Genomic DNA, 16,931 nt, shown 5'->3' with positions numbered 1-16,931 from the left:
GGGATGGGGATGGGGCTGGGAAAGGCAGGGGGGGCAGGCCAGGCAGGGGGCTATGAAGGAGATGAGGGGGCAGGGCTGGGAAAGGTTGGGGGGCAGGCTGAGGGCTATAGGGAAGATGAGGGGGCGGGGCTGAGGGAGGTTTTGGGGGGCCAGGCAGGGGGCTATGAGGAAGATGTGGGGGCGGAGCTGGGGAAGGTTGGGGGCAGGCTGGGGGGTTATGAGAGAGGGGGGACCAGGCTGGGGGCTACGGGGGCGGGGCTATGATGAGGGAGATGCGGGGGCGGGGCTGGAGGAGGTTGGGGGCGGGGCTATGATGAGGGAGACGCAGGGGCGGGGCTGGAGGAGGTTGGGGGCGGGGCTATGAGGAGGGAGACGCGGGGGCGGGGCTGGAGGAGGTTGGGGGCGGGGCTATGAGGAGGGAGACGCGGGGGCGGGGCTGGAGGAGGTTGGGGGGGCAGGCTGGGGGAGCTATGAGGGAGACGCGGGGGCGGGGCTGGAGGAGGTTGGGGGGGCGGGGCTATGATGAGAGAGACGCGGGGGCGGGGCTGCCAGGCCCGTGTGGGTCCCTACCCCAGCTGATGCCGGGCGGTACCATTGTCAGTGGCGGCGGGAGGGGGAGTTGCTGGTTACTCCGCGGGCCGGGGCCGGGGAAGAGGCGCTGAGGGTTATCTGGGGAGGGGACGGGGGTCTCCTCCACCGGCGACGGGGGTCTCCTCCACCCGGGCGGAGCGCAGGCGACACCCCTCCCCCCCGCCAGCGGGCGGGGTGGTGCGGCCCGGCTCTCGCCCCGCCCCCAGCCCGAGTCCCGGGGCGAAGCGGCCCCAGCCCGGCTCCGCGCGGCGGCCCCTCGCGCTCGCAGCCTGCCCCGCGCGCACAATGGCGCTGTCGGCCCGGCCCGCGCTGCTGCTGCCCCCGCCCGCCTCCGCCCTGCGCAGGGCCCGCGGCCGCGCCGAGCCCTTCGTGAGGTAACGGCCGAGCCGGGGGGCGGGGCGTCCGCAGCTGGGGAGTGGGCCGAGGGGGGCGGGGCAGCGACAATGAGGGGCATTATGGTGGGCGGGGCAGGAACAATGGGGGACGCGAGGGGGCGGGGCGGTGGGAGACATGGGGGGGGCTTCTGGGGGGGTGTGCAGCAAGTGGGGTCATTATGGGCTGGGGGGGATTGGGGGTGTGGGGCAGTGCAGAGGGGGTGGAAATGGGGTGGGGAGAGCTGGGGGGGGTGTCTGGGGGGTGCTCCCCCCCTTTGCATTGCAGGGTTGAGGTCAGGGGGTTGCTGTTGTCGGGTTGCCAGGGCTCTGTCCGGGCTTCCTACCTGGCTCCAGTAGCCTGGCTGAGAAGGGAGCACGTGGGGGAGTTAAAACCCCCCTGGTTTTTGTCAAGCGTCTGACTGTGAAGCACCAGCCGCAGGATGAGGTGCCTGCGGCCCTGAATAATTAACATGCCACATCGGGCAGCAGTTAATTGCATCATGTAGAGAATAGCGTAACCGGGATCTGGCACTGGCAGCGAGATAGGCATATGATCCAAAAGACGCAACGTTGTGCAGCGCTACCAACATTTAAAATGGCTCTGTGTGTGTGTGTTGTGATAGGTCGACCTCTTTTTTTCAAAATAAATGCTTAAAGCAGCCAAAAATGGGGCTGGTGTTCTTTAAGGGGACAAGACTGAGTTAACTTCCCAAGGACAGCTCCAAGAATGATGGCGTTCCTATTTGCAGTGTATTATGGAAACTGTTGTGTGAAGGTTAAATTTTTCTTCCTTCTTTAGTGGGGAAACTGAATTGATCACGAGCTATGGGGAGGAAAAAGGGGAATCTTATTCTTTGAAATGGCTTGTCCTTCAACTGTTGGTGTTAAAATCTGATGGCTTGTAAAATAGCATGGCTTCATTTTTGTTTAAAAATGGAAAGTATGTATTGTAAAATCTAAAATAACATGGTGGTCTTTTGGGTCTACATGGTATAAGTTTTATTTTCTAAAAAGAGAAAATGGTTTCCCTTCGAGCCTCACGGCTTCTGGGAACAAGTGACCTTGGAATCTGAGATCCTGTTTCAGAGCTGCCTGGAGAATTTCTCCTTCCTTAGAAACATCTGTGAGTCTTGAGCTCCCTTAGGGTATCCAGCTAGCCTCTGTAACTCCTCCCAGTAACATGCCAAATGTCATCCACTAATTTTTTTTCTTCCTTGGCATTTCATTTCACTTAATACAGTGTAACTGTTAGGATTCAAATGGGGATTTAAAAAGTCTGTTTCATAGACTGCCAATAAGAATCTGGGTAGGTAACAGAAGTAACTTAAAAATAAAGCAAAGCAGTCCACCTCTCCCAAACACAAATGGTATATGAGTAGCATGGAGAAACATCCCAAGATAACTTTTCTTGGATCGCTTCCATGTGCTTCAGAATTTTTGGACTTCTGTAGGGTGCTTGGGAAATTGGCATTTGTAGCTGAAATCCTGGGCACTGTATCAGGAAAAGAGAATAAAGAGTCTTAAATGGTCTTAAATAAAACGTACTGAATCTTTAACTGCTTAAAAAAGTCTTTCAAGAAGCATGCATCTTTTCAAAAAATGATGTTTAAATAGTTCTTAATGTGATTTTTTTTGGGAGGGGGTGAAGGATGGAACCAGATTTAATTAAAAATGCATATATTTTTAGGCAAAATTAAAGAAAATATATGGGTTAAAGTATCGGTGAACAATACAAATTAAAATGTATCTGTTGGTATATAGCATCTCACCTTTGTGTGACCTTTATAGAGCTGCCTATTCTACAAACAAGGATAACACTGGTGATTTGTACTTGATAATACTACTTCAGTAAATGGTATTATAAAATATAAAGTCACTGTAAATTAAAGTGCTGCCAATTTGATCTTCAGTAACCTTATTATCATGGTATTTATTATATTGAAAGGTGAAATAGTTAGACTAGGGACAGAGGTGCAATAAAAGCAAAATTGAAAAGTAGGTCTTGTAGCTTTATTAAATGTGAATCCTAAATAGGCATTCAGTGGAAAATCCTCCGGTTTAGTGTTGTTCACAGTACTTTTGAATATGTGTCCAGATACATTATACTGTGTCTTTGCATTTCACCATAAAGTGTGTTTATATAAATAAAACAATTGTCAATCATTCTACAAATTTGGGTAGTATGGCGAGAAATTTTTCTGAGGCTGTGTGCTGTGAATTTTCTAAAAATTTGTTTATACAGGCAGTCCCCGACTTATGCGGATCCGACTTACGTCGGATCCGCACTTACGAACGGGGCTTTCTCGCCCCGGAGGTCGAGGTGGCGGATTGCTACCTGTGAGCTCCGGGGCGAGAGAGCCCCGTTCGTAAGCTGCTCCGGTGACCCTGGTCTGCTGGAGACCGTCTCCAGCAGACCAGGGGCACCGGGCGGGTTCCCGCGCTTCTGAGGCTTTGCAGCGGGGTGCCGCGCCTCTGAGGCTTTGCTCTGGCAAAGCCTCAGTAGCGCGGGAACCCGCCGCGGCTGCGGCTTCAGTCCCGGTGCCTGTGGTCTGCTGGGGACGGTCCCCAGCAGACCACAGGCACCGGGACTGAAGCCGCAGCAGCGGCGGGGTCCCGCGCCTCTGAGACTTTGCCAGAGCAAAGCCTCAGAGGCGCGACACCCCGCTGCCGCTGCGGTTCTGCTCCCCGTGTCCCTGGTCTGCTGGGAGGGGGGGGCGCAGCTAGTGTGGCCCCCCCCCCCAGCAGACCAGGCTTTTGTTTTGGACCCTGGGGCAGAGCATCTGGGGTGCTGCTGGGTTGGTCCAGTAGCGCCGAGGAGCGGTGCTACTGGAGCAACCCAGCAGCACCCCAGCTGCTCTGCCCCAGACATCCCCAAGTCAGCCGCTGCTGAAACTGACCAGCGCTGACTACAGGAAGCCCGAGGCAGAGTTGCTCTGCCCCAGGCTTCCTGGAATCAGCTGCTGATCAATTTCAGCAGCAGCTGACTTGGGGAAGCTTGGGGTTCTTAAGTTGAATCTGTATGTAAGTCAGAACTGGCGGTCAGTTTCAGCAGCGGCTGAATCTGGACGCCAGTTCCGACTTACATACAGATTCAACTTAAGAACAAACCTACAGTCCCTATCTTGTACGTAACCCGAGGACTGCCTGTACTGAGGGCCTACTCCTGCTGAAGGTTTACAGTGTGAAGGGGTATACTTGTGCTGTTCTTGATATATACTGTATGATGGAGGACTATATCTATGCTCCGTATGAGTTTTGAAGCACAGTGAAAGGTGTGTGTTTGACTATGAAGAGTTTTATTTTTTTAAGGGGGTTGTCTCTCCAAAATCATTGAAACTACTGCTCAGTGGACTGGAGATGCTTACTATTGGCTAACAAAGTTAGTTGAAAAGTCTCAGAGGAGTAGCTGCAAATATGAGGAGTCCTATGGTGCCTTATAGATGAACAGATTTATTAGGGCATACGCTTTTGTGGGTAACACAAGGAATGTAAAATCCTGTTTAATCAGTTAACCAGTTAAACGTTACATTTAACCAGTTAACCACTTCTATGCCCCCCCCCCATGGGGTTAAACATGATATTTTAACAGTTAACTGATTAAAGGGGAAGCTACTGGGGTGTGCTTAAGCCCAGCTGGGCTGGAGCGGCCACCTGCCACAGGCATGGGCTGCTTCGGATGGATGGAGCAGACCCTGCTTGCGATGTGCCTTGGCCTGTTGCGGACAGGGGCTGCTTTGGATGGGCTGGAGCTGTGGTTCCCAATCTTGTTTGGTATCACCAACTGGCAAACTTTTGATGACTGGTTACATTTTATTTGCATATTCATTATGCAAATAATGAATATGCAAATATGGAAAGAAAATGTTACTGGGTCTGCTAAAAGCCCCAACCCCTAGAGCCTTCTAGTGCCAGCCCTAAGTCCTAGAGCCTCCCTACCCCTTCACTACTCCCCAGCCACTGACCCCAGAGTTCCCTGCACCCAACCCTCCCCCCCATGCCAGCTGCCAGCCCTCAGAGCCTCCTAGTGCCAGCCCCCAGGTGCCAATATTAGCCCCATCCCCAGAGCCCCCCTGTGTCAGCCCTGCCCCCATAACCCTTCCACTACTAGCCTCTCCCCTAAAATCCCCCAGTATTAGCTTTGCCCCCAGAGCCCACCCCGTGCCAGTCCTCCACCTCTTAGAGCCTCTCATCTCCAAAGTCCCCTCTGCTAGCCCCCACCCCCCTCACCTTGCCCAGTGCTGCCTCCCAGCCACCAGCTTAGCGCTGCTACCTCAGTCACAGCTGCTCTAAGGCTGCTGTGCTAGGCTCTGCTTGGCCCTCTCCGCCATGCACCAAGCCACTCCTCCACATTTAGGAGGAGGCCCCACCCCGCCCTGTGCTGGTTGGCTGAGAGGCAGGGCAGCACACACCTCTCTCAACAGCTGCGGCAGGAATGGAGGCGCTGAGCCGTGTACCTTGGCAGCCAGCAATTCGGGCCGCACCCAGCAGTTGGGACCAGCTGGGTAGCCCCCTATCTGTGATGAGCCCCATGGGGATGAAGCAGCCCCCTGCCCACAGTGTGCAGGGAGCTGGTTTAGCCCCCACGGGTTAACCAGTTACCTTTTCACATCCCTAATTCAGACCACGACTGCTTGCTGTTCTGCCTGAAAAGGAGTTCGTTTCTCATGTTTTATTCCCGAGTGAATATTTTGTCAGTAATTGCAGAACTGCCAGAAGAGTCAACATAATTGGCTGTTTATATCTGAGTCAGGCCTATGGCTACAATGGCCTTAACAGCAGGCCAGGATACGTCTTGTTGGCAACTGCTGAGGAGTGGTGTTTGTTTTAAAAACAATTGGATAGCCTTTTGGATTCAGTTTTTTTTTAGTAAGGGGGGTAGTGCAGTGGTGAGTAGGAAACACTTCACGTGACAAACCTACAGTTTCTTGCCACTTTAACCAGAAAGGACACTCTCTAAATGACTTAGCCACCTGCATTCTGCTACAAAGACCTTTTACATCTGCACTTGAAAGGGAATCCTCTGAACTGTCATTCATGTTAAAATTCGACACTTACGGACAAGGACTTAACAAGTCTTTGAACTTTCTCACCCATTATCAAGACAGTTTCCCCAATTATCACCTGTAATACCATTAACTCACAAACATCCCACTCTCCCTACCTTTAATATCAGCAATTCACAGACACTTACCTTCCTTCCTCCCCCTTCCCACCCCCCCGCATCCTCCTTCTGTTCTGCAATGTGATTTGTCCTTTTCATATTTGTTCATTTTTTTAAATTGTATCCTTTGGTATATATGGTTGTGACTACTTTCTTCCACTATTTGATCTGAGGAAGTGGGTCTGGCCCACGAAAGCTCATCATCTAATAAACCATCTTGTTAGTCTTTAAAGTGCTACATTGTCCTGCATTTTGCTCTTATTCCCAGACAGAAAACAAATTGCTTTTCAAGCCACCAAAGACACGTCTTTTAGTTGCTTGCAGATTTTGCATAATTATGCTTTGGATCTTTCAGTTTCTTTAGTTCACTGCCATTTATGAAAGATTCACCATTTGTTAGGCAGTCTTAGACATTTCTGTGGGAGTAGTGTAATGTTTGCCATTGTGAAACAAAACATACGCAAAAGAACACTGCGGTACAGCAATGGAGCTATATCCCTTACATCTGTTGAATAATATAGTTTCCTCGGTTACTGCAGCTGTGAGTTATGGCTCAGACATATGGCAGACTAGCCCACAGCCCTCAATAGGGAATCCATTTTTAATGGCACTTTATTTCTGCCCTTTTCATCAGTAATGTCATGCTGGGAAACAACAGGAAAAGGAAGACTGTGTGTAGTGCACTGAATAAATCTGATGTAGAAATACAGGATGCAATCCAGAGTAATGAGGATGGCTGTTTTTTTCCCCACCATCTTGGGTATGTGGGGAAGGTAGGGGGCATTAGGACTTGATTAAAATGAAGCAAAATTCTGTGGCATTAACTTTGTAGGCATACTCAGTCCTTGTACGTAGAACCACACACATTTGTCCAATATTAAAATTTTGCTTTCTGTAAGAAACTGTAAGAACACAGTACAGGTTTCACCTCTAAAATCCAGGATTCTCTGGTTCTGCAACATCCAGCGTGACCATGGATGTTCCAGGGTCAGTGTGTCCCAGCACACTGCAGGATGGAGAGGTCTGGGAACCACTATATGGCTCAGTTGGGCTGTGAGGAAGGAGCCAGGAACCAGCACAGGGTTCACCTGGGCTGGGGAGGGGCCGTGAGCTAGCATGTGTCTCAGCTGGGCTGTGGGGGCTTCCAGGAAGCGGGTAAGGGGTGGGGCTGAACTGACTTCCCTTGGTCCAGAAAAATCCCTTATCTGGGACCAGTCAGGTCCCAAGGGTGCCGGCCCAGGGAGGTTCAATCCCTTCCTGCACCCAGACCCCCCTCCTGGATCCTGTAGCCAAATCCCCTGCCTCAGGTCACAACCCCCGCCTTCACCCAAACTCCCTCTTAGATCTCACACTGTATCCTGCCCCCCAGTCCCTTAACCCACTCTTCTGCACCCAACCTCCATCCTACTGCCCACATCCCCTCCACAGAAAAGTGCGGCCCTTGACCACTTTCCAAAATCTTGGAGTGCCCCTCCCAACCCCCCCCCCCCCCCCCTCCCGGCTCTAGTTGGTTCCTGAATAGTTAGGTTGCCATAAACTGCCTTAGGTTGACCTGACTGTGTAGTGTAGACCAGCCTTCAGTCATGATCTCCCTTGTCTGTGCTATTCATTTCAGTGTGGATAAAAATCAATGATAAAAAAAAATCAGATAAAAAAATACAATTCTAAATTTCTCATTTAAAAACAACTTACCATTAAATCTCATCACAACTATGCACACAGTTACAGTCTGATACAAATTAATGAATGGTTTTAGCCTGTCCAGCCTAACTGCCACATCTTTCTTCTTGAAAGTTTTGGGCTTTCAGTTTCTGTTTCTCAGCAGACTAAAGTCACATGTGCAAAGGATGCAGGGGATATAAGATTGTTTTTCTGTGCATATGTGGTGGTGTACCTGGGCCAAGCATGACTGACATTGGTCAGTCAGGACAATTGTCTTAGAGCGGGAGACAATATATGGGGAAGAATGGAGGAGAAATAGTAAGGAGCAGTGGAGTGGACTGGAAAGAAAAAGGGAAGATAGGATTCAGTGCACACAGAGCTTCCTATATTTCCCTGCACTTTTGTCATAGACAAACTGTCATGGCCCTATCTGGGAATATTTTGAAGAAATGCATTTTCTGGGTGAAAAAGGGAAACAGCGTTAGCGATGAAAGAAGATGATATAGGGCCTAGTTGCAAGAAGCATCATAGCGAAAACTGCATATTGAGAGAAAATGATGTGGATATGAACATGTGTGAAGATCAACTGGTTAGTAACTTGAATAATTCACATTGGCATGCATCATTCTTCAGGATTCTTTGCCTTCCTGTATAAGTGTTGTTTATAAATAAACTTCTCAAGTTGTTTGCTATGATGGATGTTGCTAGAAAAAAAAGTTTAGCTTAGCTAATCCTTATGGCTTGTTAGATTCTAAACCTAGTTAATGAATTAATCACCCACGTATACAGAAAGCTACAGTAAGAGAAATCTAGAATTGCCACTGTCATTTTATTCTTTTATATTATGTAATACATGCCTCTTATTTTGGAAAATCATGGCCAGACCATAATGGTGATGCCATGAGTTTATTACCTATTTTACTTAAGCATAACTCAGTTTTCCCAAGGAACCTCATGCTATATTTGTTTTCTCAGAAGACACAAGGGCCAGTGAGTAAAATGAGACTGACTCTACTATTAAGTGCATTCTAAGCACAGTTTGTCTTAGCTTCTTTGGTAATTTGGAATCAGATATGTATCTTTGCTGAAAAATTGTAAATGATTAACTGAAAAATGCAGTGAAAAGAATGACCATTCAAAATCATTTTTGAATTTTGTTTCAGGGTCCAATTTAAACATGAGACTCTATCTGCAGCAGTCCGTTGGTACTTTTAGCAGCAGTACTATAAATAACATACTTCAGACAAGGAAGTATCATTAGCAAGCAAAATACTTCAATCCAGGGGGGGGAAAAAATAAAAACAAAATACTGTAATGGAGATGCCTATCTCCTGCCTTAACAGCAGGACCAAGTACCATCCTTGACACATTTTTGCCCCAAATGGTTTCCTCAAGGATTGAACTCACAATCCTGAGTTTAGCGGGCCAATGCACAAACCACTGAACTATCCCTTCCCCACCACCATGAATGGGTTTGTAGTAGGGAGTAGGAAATACCATAAGTGATAAGATTGCTTGGTTAATTTAAGCCAGCAGTTCCCACTCACCAGTCTGCGAATCCATCTCTGCCGGGCTGTGGCATGTTGCCAAGCCATGCCCCCAGCTTTTATTTAGCCCTTCCGCTGGGGTTCCCCAGGGAATTCCCTTTCTGCCCACTTAGCCATGCAGCAGCAGGGTGAGTAGGGCAGCGGGCAGCCCAATGTGCTGCAGCTGGAACCGGGACCATGGTAAGGCTGACCCTACTGGGGCAGCCTCACTGTGACCTCAGTTATAGCTCCGGCTGCTACTACATGGCCTGCCAACGAGGCCGTGTGGAGCATGGCTGCCCCGTGACCCTGTTCTCCCTCCCTGCTAAGCAGGAGCCTCCCCCTGGCTTCTAGTTGCTCGCAGCCACCAGGTACACACATGAATATTATGCATTATTAAGAGCATAGGAAAATGTGAATGTGCAGAATGTGTCAGCACTGTCAGGATTGTTACCTACTGCCTAATAAATTCTGGTGCAATTGAGGCACAAGGTTGGGACTGGACAATACTCTTTAACAAGCATTAGCAACTACTTTATTGTTTTTTAAAAATGAGTGTGCAGCACTTTTTAAAATTCTTGTTAGCCATCATGTTCCTCTTCCTTTTGATTTGCTTGATATACCATGGTTAAAATGACCATAATGATATGCAAATATTTCAGTGCCAGCCCACCAACGGTTTTTGAATCAGTTCGCCGGTCTGCGGTATAAAGAACGTTGGGAACATGGACTAATGCTGCTTAGAGCAGGTCTAGGTGACGTCATTGAAAAATGCTGCTAGCTATGATAACCCCCCTGTGGTTGCCAGTACAGGTGAAACTGCGCTGATTCTAGGTAAACAGGAAGAAAATAAATTGCCTGATGTTGCAGTGTTGCCAAGGCAGGGCAATTCCAGTGTTGCAGACTGCAGTTTTGGGGACAGGGGGGAAGGAAGTAATTGGGATCACTGTTGTTCTTGACGCTTGCTTAGTTATTAGGATAAATATTTTTCTCCACATGCAGCTGTGTAAGCAGATGCTTGCTTGCAGTATACTCTGTGAACACTTTCTTTTAAATGAAAGGTATGCCTTAGGAGAAAAAGCTTGATTTAATATGGTTGTGGCCCATCCACTTGAGTTACTAAGCACGTGAAATGTACTAATAGTTTTGTATTTTTTGGTTAGTGAAAGCAATCACATTTGTCCTTAAATGTTGTTTTAAACTGATTTGTCAGAATCTGGCTGCTCACCTCAGCTGAGGGAAACCTTTAATGAGTAGCTGCTACCTGAATGATACTGCTATAGAAGTAAATAAGAGGAGACGGGTATTGCTTTTTGTTTAATACTAAGTTTTTCTTTTACTGAAGGCATTTATTGTCACTTGAACATGGAGAAATGAACTGGTTTTTTGTACATATGACTGTGTCCTCGACTTCTGATGGTATATTTGTCTATAATCCTTTTGACTCTAAAATTCTATATTGCAGCTAATATTTCATTTCAGTTCATTGTTGTATTGTTGCCAGCTCTCTTTAACAGGAAGATCATACTAAAAGTTAAATGTTAAGGACTGAAATAACTTTTGCATTGAGGATGTAAACTTACAACGATCAGAAGACCTTGTCAGTGATGTCAAGAGCTTTTATAGTCTCCTTTTCACATTGCCTTCCTTAGTAATCACCTTGTTAAAGCCTATAACAATACATATATGAACAAAACAGAATTAAAATCATAGGTACTGATGTTCACTTTTTTGTTTTGTTTGATATAATAGAGCTTTAAACTTACTTAAGAGAAGAGAGGGGATCCAGGTAGAATTTCATGTCCTCACCAAATATTCTTTTTGACCTGACCAATCTTATGTCCTTTTAAGTATTGTCTCTGATGACTGGCTTTTTCTCTTGTAGTTGCAGCCGTCTTCGACAAATCCAGAGCATCCTGATGCAGAGCAGCAAATCTCAACCTGATGGAATCCTCTGCATTTTAGGTTAGTTCTCTTAACTGTTCAAGTTTGTCAACAGCATGTTCAAGAAATGCATAGAGTAAACTTTTAAGAGTTATAAAATAATTGCAGATGTAGAAATATGGAAGAATGTAGTATTGTTATGTTTACAAGAAGCACACGGGATCTTTATGGGGGAAAGGCAATATGTTGTATTTATTTAGACTACAATGGCAAAACAGTTAGCGAATGCTTATATAGTCAGACAGACATCCTCCTGCCGCTGATGGTCTAGTTTGCTCATGTTAACCTGGTGGCCAAGTAGGCCAAATGAGAGGGAGGAACCAGGTTTGCTTCGGCCCGGACCAAGGTTACATTCTAATAATGGAAGGACAAACCCAGTTCTTAAGGGAAAACAGTCCTCCTTTTATAATGGTCCTTCTCCCTCAGGATCAGTGAGTCTGACATGGTCATTCTGTTTTTTCTGACCGATGTCTGTTACTCTGGTTGTTCTTGTTCCTTATCATCTTTGTTCTGCCATGCTAAGCTGGCTTGGATCATGAATAACTTGTCCCAATTAATAATGCTTGCCCTTTCCCTCAGTGTTCGGGTTCACCAATCTGCCCTCTCTTGTTATGCCTTCTAGACCATTGTTGTCTGGTTCTGTGGTGGCCTTCATCCATATCTTTCGCACATAACAAAAACAAGAATTTAGGTTTACAAGCGAAATTTCAAGAAAAAGCAAGTCATTACATTCCTCCATTACCTTGCATTACATTATAATATCTACTTTAAAACTAAAAACAAAATAGCCATAAAAATCCACATCTATTTCTACTTCAATGATTAAAAAATATTGAAACTTGGTGCATTACATTTTAAATGCTTGAAAAAGCTCTAAAATAAGAATTTTTCAACTACCGTATTTAGAGCTGTGGCCACCAACCAGTCGAACACAATTGACTGGTTGATTGTGGGGGCTCTGGCAGTCGATCGTGAGGCAGTGCTCCCAGACCGCTTTGGTCCCTCCCACCCCCAACGAAGAGCCTGTGCTGGTGCTACAGCCTCCCGCAAAAATAGAGCTAGCTCCGGCTTCCTAAGGACATAGTATTTTATGTATTTATTTTTTGCCGGACATAGTATTTTATTTAAAAATGAAGCCTGGCCAATAAACCCCCAATTTGGTCCAAACCCCCATCTGGCTGCACCCTCATAACACTCCTGCACCTCGACCACCTCACCTGACCCCATCATACACCTTCTCAGGAAGCAGCCTCAAGACTTTGCCCCCACGCTGCAGGAAGGAAGGGAAGACAAGAAATCATGCATTCCTCCCCTGCCCACAACAGCGCATCTGCTTTCTTGTCTTCCCTTCCTTCACGGTGCTCTGGGAAGGCAGGGGGTGGGGTTTAAGATGGCAGCGCAGAATCTGGAGTGGCTGGATTTCTTGAAGCTGTATGTGCGCTTCTTCCTGCAGATCCTGCCCCAGAGATCCTTGTCCCTGGAGAGCCCCGGTATCGGCCAACCTGCTCCTGCCCCCTCCCTCTGGCCAGACTGCCACCAGCACTCTGCCCCCTCTCCCTTTGCCAGAGACCCACCAGCACACTACCTCCTGGCCAAACAACCACCAGCACCCTGCTCCTGTCGCCTCCTTCCTGGCTAGACATCTACACCCCAGCTTGCTCCTGTACCCTACTTCTCACCCAGACGCTGTACCCCCATCCCTATCCCACTCACTAGCAGCCCTGTCCCGCACACTGGATCCCTTGTTTTTGGCCTCACCTCAAAGCATAGAGGGGCCCACAAAATCCACTAACCCTGGAATCCCAGAAGAGTTAATCTGGCCCGAGGACTTGAAGACTACTAATGAGATTCATTATAGATGGGAAAATGTGAACTATTATTTCTCTTTTGGTATTTCTTCTAAATTCCTTACTGTGCTGACAGATTTAGACAGAAAAAGATATCTGCTACCTTCCCCAAGTTGGTGCACATTTTTCTGTAGGGGTAAATGGTTTAAACACACATTCAGTGAGAAGCAACCTCTGAGGAACAGGGAAACGATGATTTAGTGGTGGCAGTGGCAAATAAAGTAGATATGAGTTTGCAATGTCTTGTGGCATCAAAAAAAGTAAATACAAAACAGAGCTGTGTACACAAAAGTATCATTTTACAGAAGGATAGTAGCCCCATTCTATATATCTGGGGCATGATGCTTCTTGTTGCAGTTAGTTGTAAATGCCTAATTATTAGCAAGATACTGACAAATTGGAGGGAGTTCCATCAACAATGATTACAGTAGCTGGCTGGAGGGTATGACTGAGGTTAAAAGGGGCTTTTAGAAGGTGGGCGGGCTTTGCCCGCCCACCCTCCCATGGTTTTCCAAATAGGACTGAGGTTAAAAAGATAATGTAAAACTAGAAGATTTACCTGTCGTTGCCTGGGTCCAGCCTGAAGGTGGGGTAGGCCTGGGCCATGCAGGCTTCCTGCTGGTGCTCCCTGGGCCGGAGCTGGAGGGGAGGGTACAGCCTAGGGGTGGAGTGTCATGGCCCCCAGTCAAGGGGGTAGGCTGTGCAGGCATGGCTCTGGTATTCCCTTGGCCTGGCCTGAGGGTGCGGGGGCGTGGGCAGGCTGTAGTTCCTGTGGCATGAGACACTGCTACACTGCCTGGCCCCAGCAGTGCCCCTGCTTGGGGGTCCTGTGGCGGTGGGGCTTCTGGGTTAGTACGGAGTCATTAAACTTCATTTGCAGATCATAGTCTGAGGTCAGATGAAGAGATTTTCTTGCTGATTGGCAGCACTGTTACTGCTGCTAACAATTGACAAAATGAATGGGTTTCTTACCCTGTCAAGTTTAGCTGAGTTGTGTTGAATGATGGGGAAATAAGACTTAAAGTCAGATGTCAGGAGGGTCAAATGATCTTCAGGTGCTTTTGCAGAAAAAGTTGAATCTTCTTGAGGTTGAGTTGGCAAGTGTGGAACAAAAAAAAATGTTCTTCGGGGAAAAAATACTTCTGCTGGCTTACCCACATGCATGGGGGTGGTTGTCTTTAAATGTCATTGCAAGTGTACTGGCTTCATCCTGTTGTTTTGAGTTTCTTAGAAAAACTTGAAATGGTCAGCTATTTCTAAACATGACTTCAAATACAATATAATCCTTGTAGAACTGAGGGGTTTTTTTTTAGTATTTTTTAATTTCTTTCTATTTTTGTTGTGACTGCTGCATCTTGAGCTCATTTTAAAAATCAAGACATTGTTATTGCGCCTATGTGATGTACTAATTTCAACATCGTTAACATTCTTGCCGACATCAATAAATGACACAAAATGCATGTCTAATACAGTGCATCTATGCACTTGAAGTTATTGTTTTATAAGCAGCAGTATAAACAAGTCATTGTATGAAATTTTAGTATGTTTTGACTAGGGATGTTGGTTTAACCAAGAAGATGATGCTGATCTGTTCATGTTAGCAGTTCAACTCTGCCCACTGGGGGGTTGGCTGTGCCCTCCCCTCTGCTGCGGGCTGTACTGTTTGCTGCAGAACCTGCAGCGAAGCCCCACTCTCGGAGTCTAACAGCCCCTGCCAGCTTGGCTTCCAGGGAGGAGGATCTGCCACCCCTTCTCCCCTGGAGGCTTTGCTACATGCGCTGCAGCATAACGCTTATTTAGGATCATACTGAGGAGTCTACAGCATGTGTAACAGCTAAGATTTTTAGCAGTTATACAATTACCTGTTGAACTGACTTGTTACATACCTAGATTTGACTTGGCTAGTGATTTTCCTAGCTTGTTGTAAAATGAGGCAAACGTCTAGATAGATCAATAGATTATACTCTTGGAAGACCTGTTGTGTATCCTTCTGGAGTATGAATACCTCTGGTTGAGAACTGCTGATGGAATTTGTATGAACATTTTTAATTTGTATGAACATTTTTAAAAGTTATTTTCTCAAGTCATCCCAAGGAAAGAGATGACAGTCTTTCATGTTACAATGACCTGCGCTAGAAGCATTTCTGCTTTGTACCTGAAAAACTAATTGAGAGTATTGCACAGGGTTCCTATGAAGAGAAACTTGGGATAAAACTTTTAGGCTGTGTCTACATTGGCAAGATTTTGCACAAATACTCTTTAACGCAAGAGTTTTTGCATTAGAGTATTTGCGCAAGAGAGAGTCTACACTGGCATGTGCTTTTGCGCAAGAGATGTGCATCCGTGCCAGTGTAGACGCTCTCTTGCGCAAAAAAGCTCCAATGGCCATTTTAACTATCAGGCTTTCTTGCGCAAGAAATTCATGTTGCCTGTCTACACACTGGCCTCTTGCACAAGAGGGCTTATTCCCGAGTGGGAGCGTCATAGTTCTTGCGCAAGAAGCACTGATTTCTTACGTTAGAACATCACTGTTCTTGCGCAAGAACTCGCAGCCAGTGTAGACAGGCAGCAAGTTTTTGCTCAAAAGCAGTAGCTTCTGTGCAAAATCTTGCCAATGTAGACACAGCTTTAATGAAAACGTTTCCCATAAGCTTTTCGGAAATTTCTCTGCCACAAGTAATTCAGCAATACTTAACTCCAAGCTGTTAATATTAGCCAGTGACTCGTGGGGACTTCATGCAGCACCGCACTGATTTAGATGCATAGTTCTTGTTAGCAGTAACAGTCTTATTTTCTGATGGTGCTCTGAAATGAGCCTCACGGGGACCAATTGGAATAACAGCCGTAATAAACAAGATATTATTTATATGTAACAGTAATGTACAGAGGCCCTAGTTAAGACCCTTGGGCTAGGTCATGTATTAAAACTTGATCCTTAGTTCCTCCCTCCCAGGTAACAATTTGAAGCCCCCAGTAGAATCGTAGAACACTAGAACAGGAAGGGACTTGAGAGGTCATTGAGTCCAGTCCCCTACCCTCGTGGCAGACAAAGCACAGTCTATATCATCTGTCCAACCTGCTCTTAAATATCTCCAGTGATGGAAATTCCATAGCTTTCCTCTGCAGTTTATTCCAGTGTTTAACCACCCTGACAGTTAGGAAGTTTTTCCTGATGTCCAACCTAAACCTCCCTTGTTGCAGTTTAAGTCCATTGCTTTTTGTCTTGTCCTCAAAGGCCAAGGAGAATAATTCTCCCCGCCCCCGCGCCTTGTGACATACTTTTAGATACCTGAAAATCACTATCATGCCCCCTCTGTCTTCTCTTTTCCAAACTAAACAAGCCCAATTCCTTCAATTCCTTCAACTCATGTTTTCTAGACCTTTCATTGTTTTTGTTGCTCTTCTCTGGACTCTCTCCAATTTCTCCACATGTTTCTTGAAATGTGGTGCCCAGAACTGGACACAATACTCCAGTTGAGGCCTAATCAGTGCAAAGTAGAGCAGAAGAATGACTTCTCGTGTCTTGCTCACAAAACTCGTGGTGTTGTATCCCAGAATCATGTTTGCTATTTTTTGCAGCAGTCATCACACTGCAGACTCATATTTAGCTTGTGGTCCACTATGACCTCTAGTTCCATTTCTGCACTACTCCTTTCTAGACAGTCACTTCCCATTCTGTATGTGTGACGCTGATATTTCCTTCCAAAGTGGAGCACTTTGCATTTGTTCTTATTAAACTTCATCCTCTTTACCTCAGACCATTTCTCTAGTTTGTCCAGTTCATTTTGAATTATGACTGTATTCTCCAAAGCATTTGCAACCCCTC

At 46.7% G+C, this 16,931-nt stretch overlaps 1 protein-coding gene across 2 annotated transcripts in view; it reads left to right on the top strand.

Moving 5' to 3' along the window:
* Nucleotides 1–567: 567 nt before the first annotated feature.
* DNAAF9 (dynein axonemal assembly factor 9) overlaps nt 568–16,931 on the top strand; it is a 112,592-nt gene continuing 96,228 nt past the window's right edge. Inside the window, exons 1-2 of one of the 2 annotated variants that reach the window (XM_075931017.1) lie at nt 568–965; nt 11,200–11,279. In XM_075931017.1, the coding sequence (XP_075787132.1) occupies nt 877–965; nt 11,200–11,279 (169 nt within the window). In that variant the 5' untranslated portion in view covers nt 568–876. The remainder of the gene's footprint in view (nt 966–11,199; nt 11,280–16,931) is intronic. The other variant, XM_075931016.1, reaches the window with a different exon arrangement.

The sequence above is a fragment of the Pelodiscus sinensis genome, chromosome 5, assembly GCF_049634645.1.
Source record: "Pelodiscus sinensis isolate JC-2024 chromosome 5, ASM4963464v1, whole genome shotgun sequence".
Classification (NCBI taxonomy): domain Eukaryota; kingdom Metazoa; phylum Chordata; order Testudines; family Trionychidae; genus Pelodiscus; species Pelodiscus sinensis.
The sequence above is the reverse complement of the archived record's forward strand: the minus strand, read 5'-3'. Positions and strand labels throughout refer to the sequence as shown.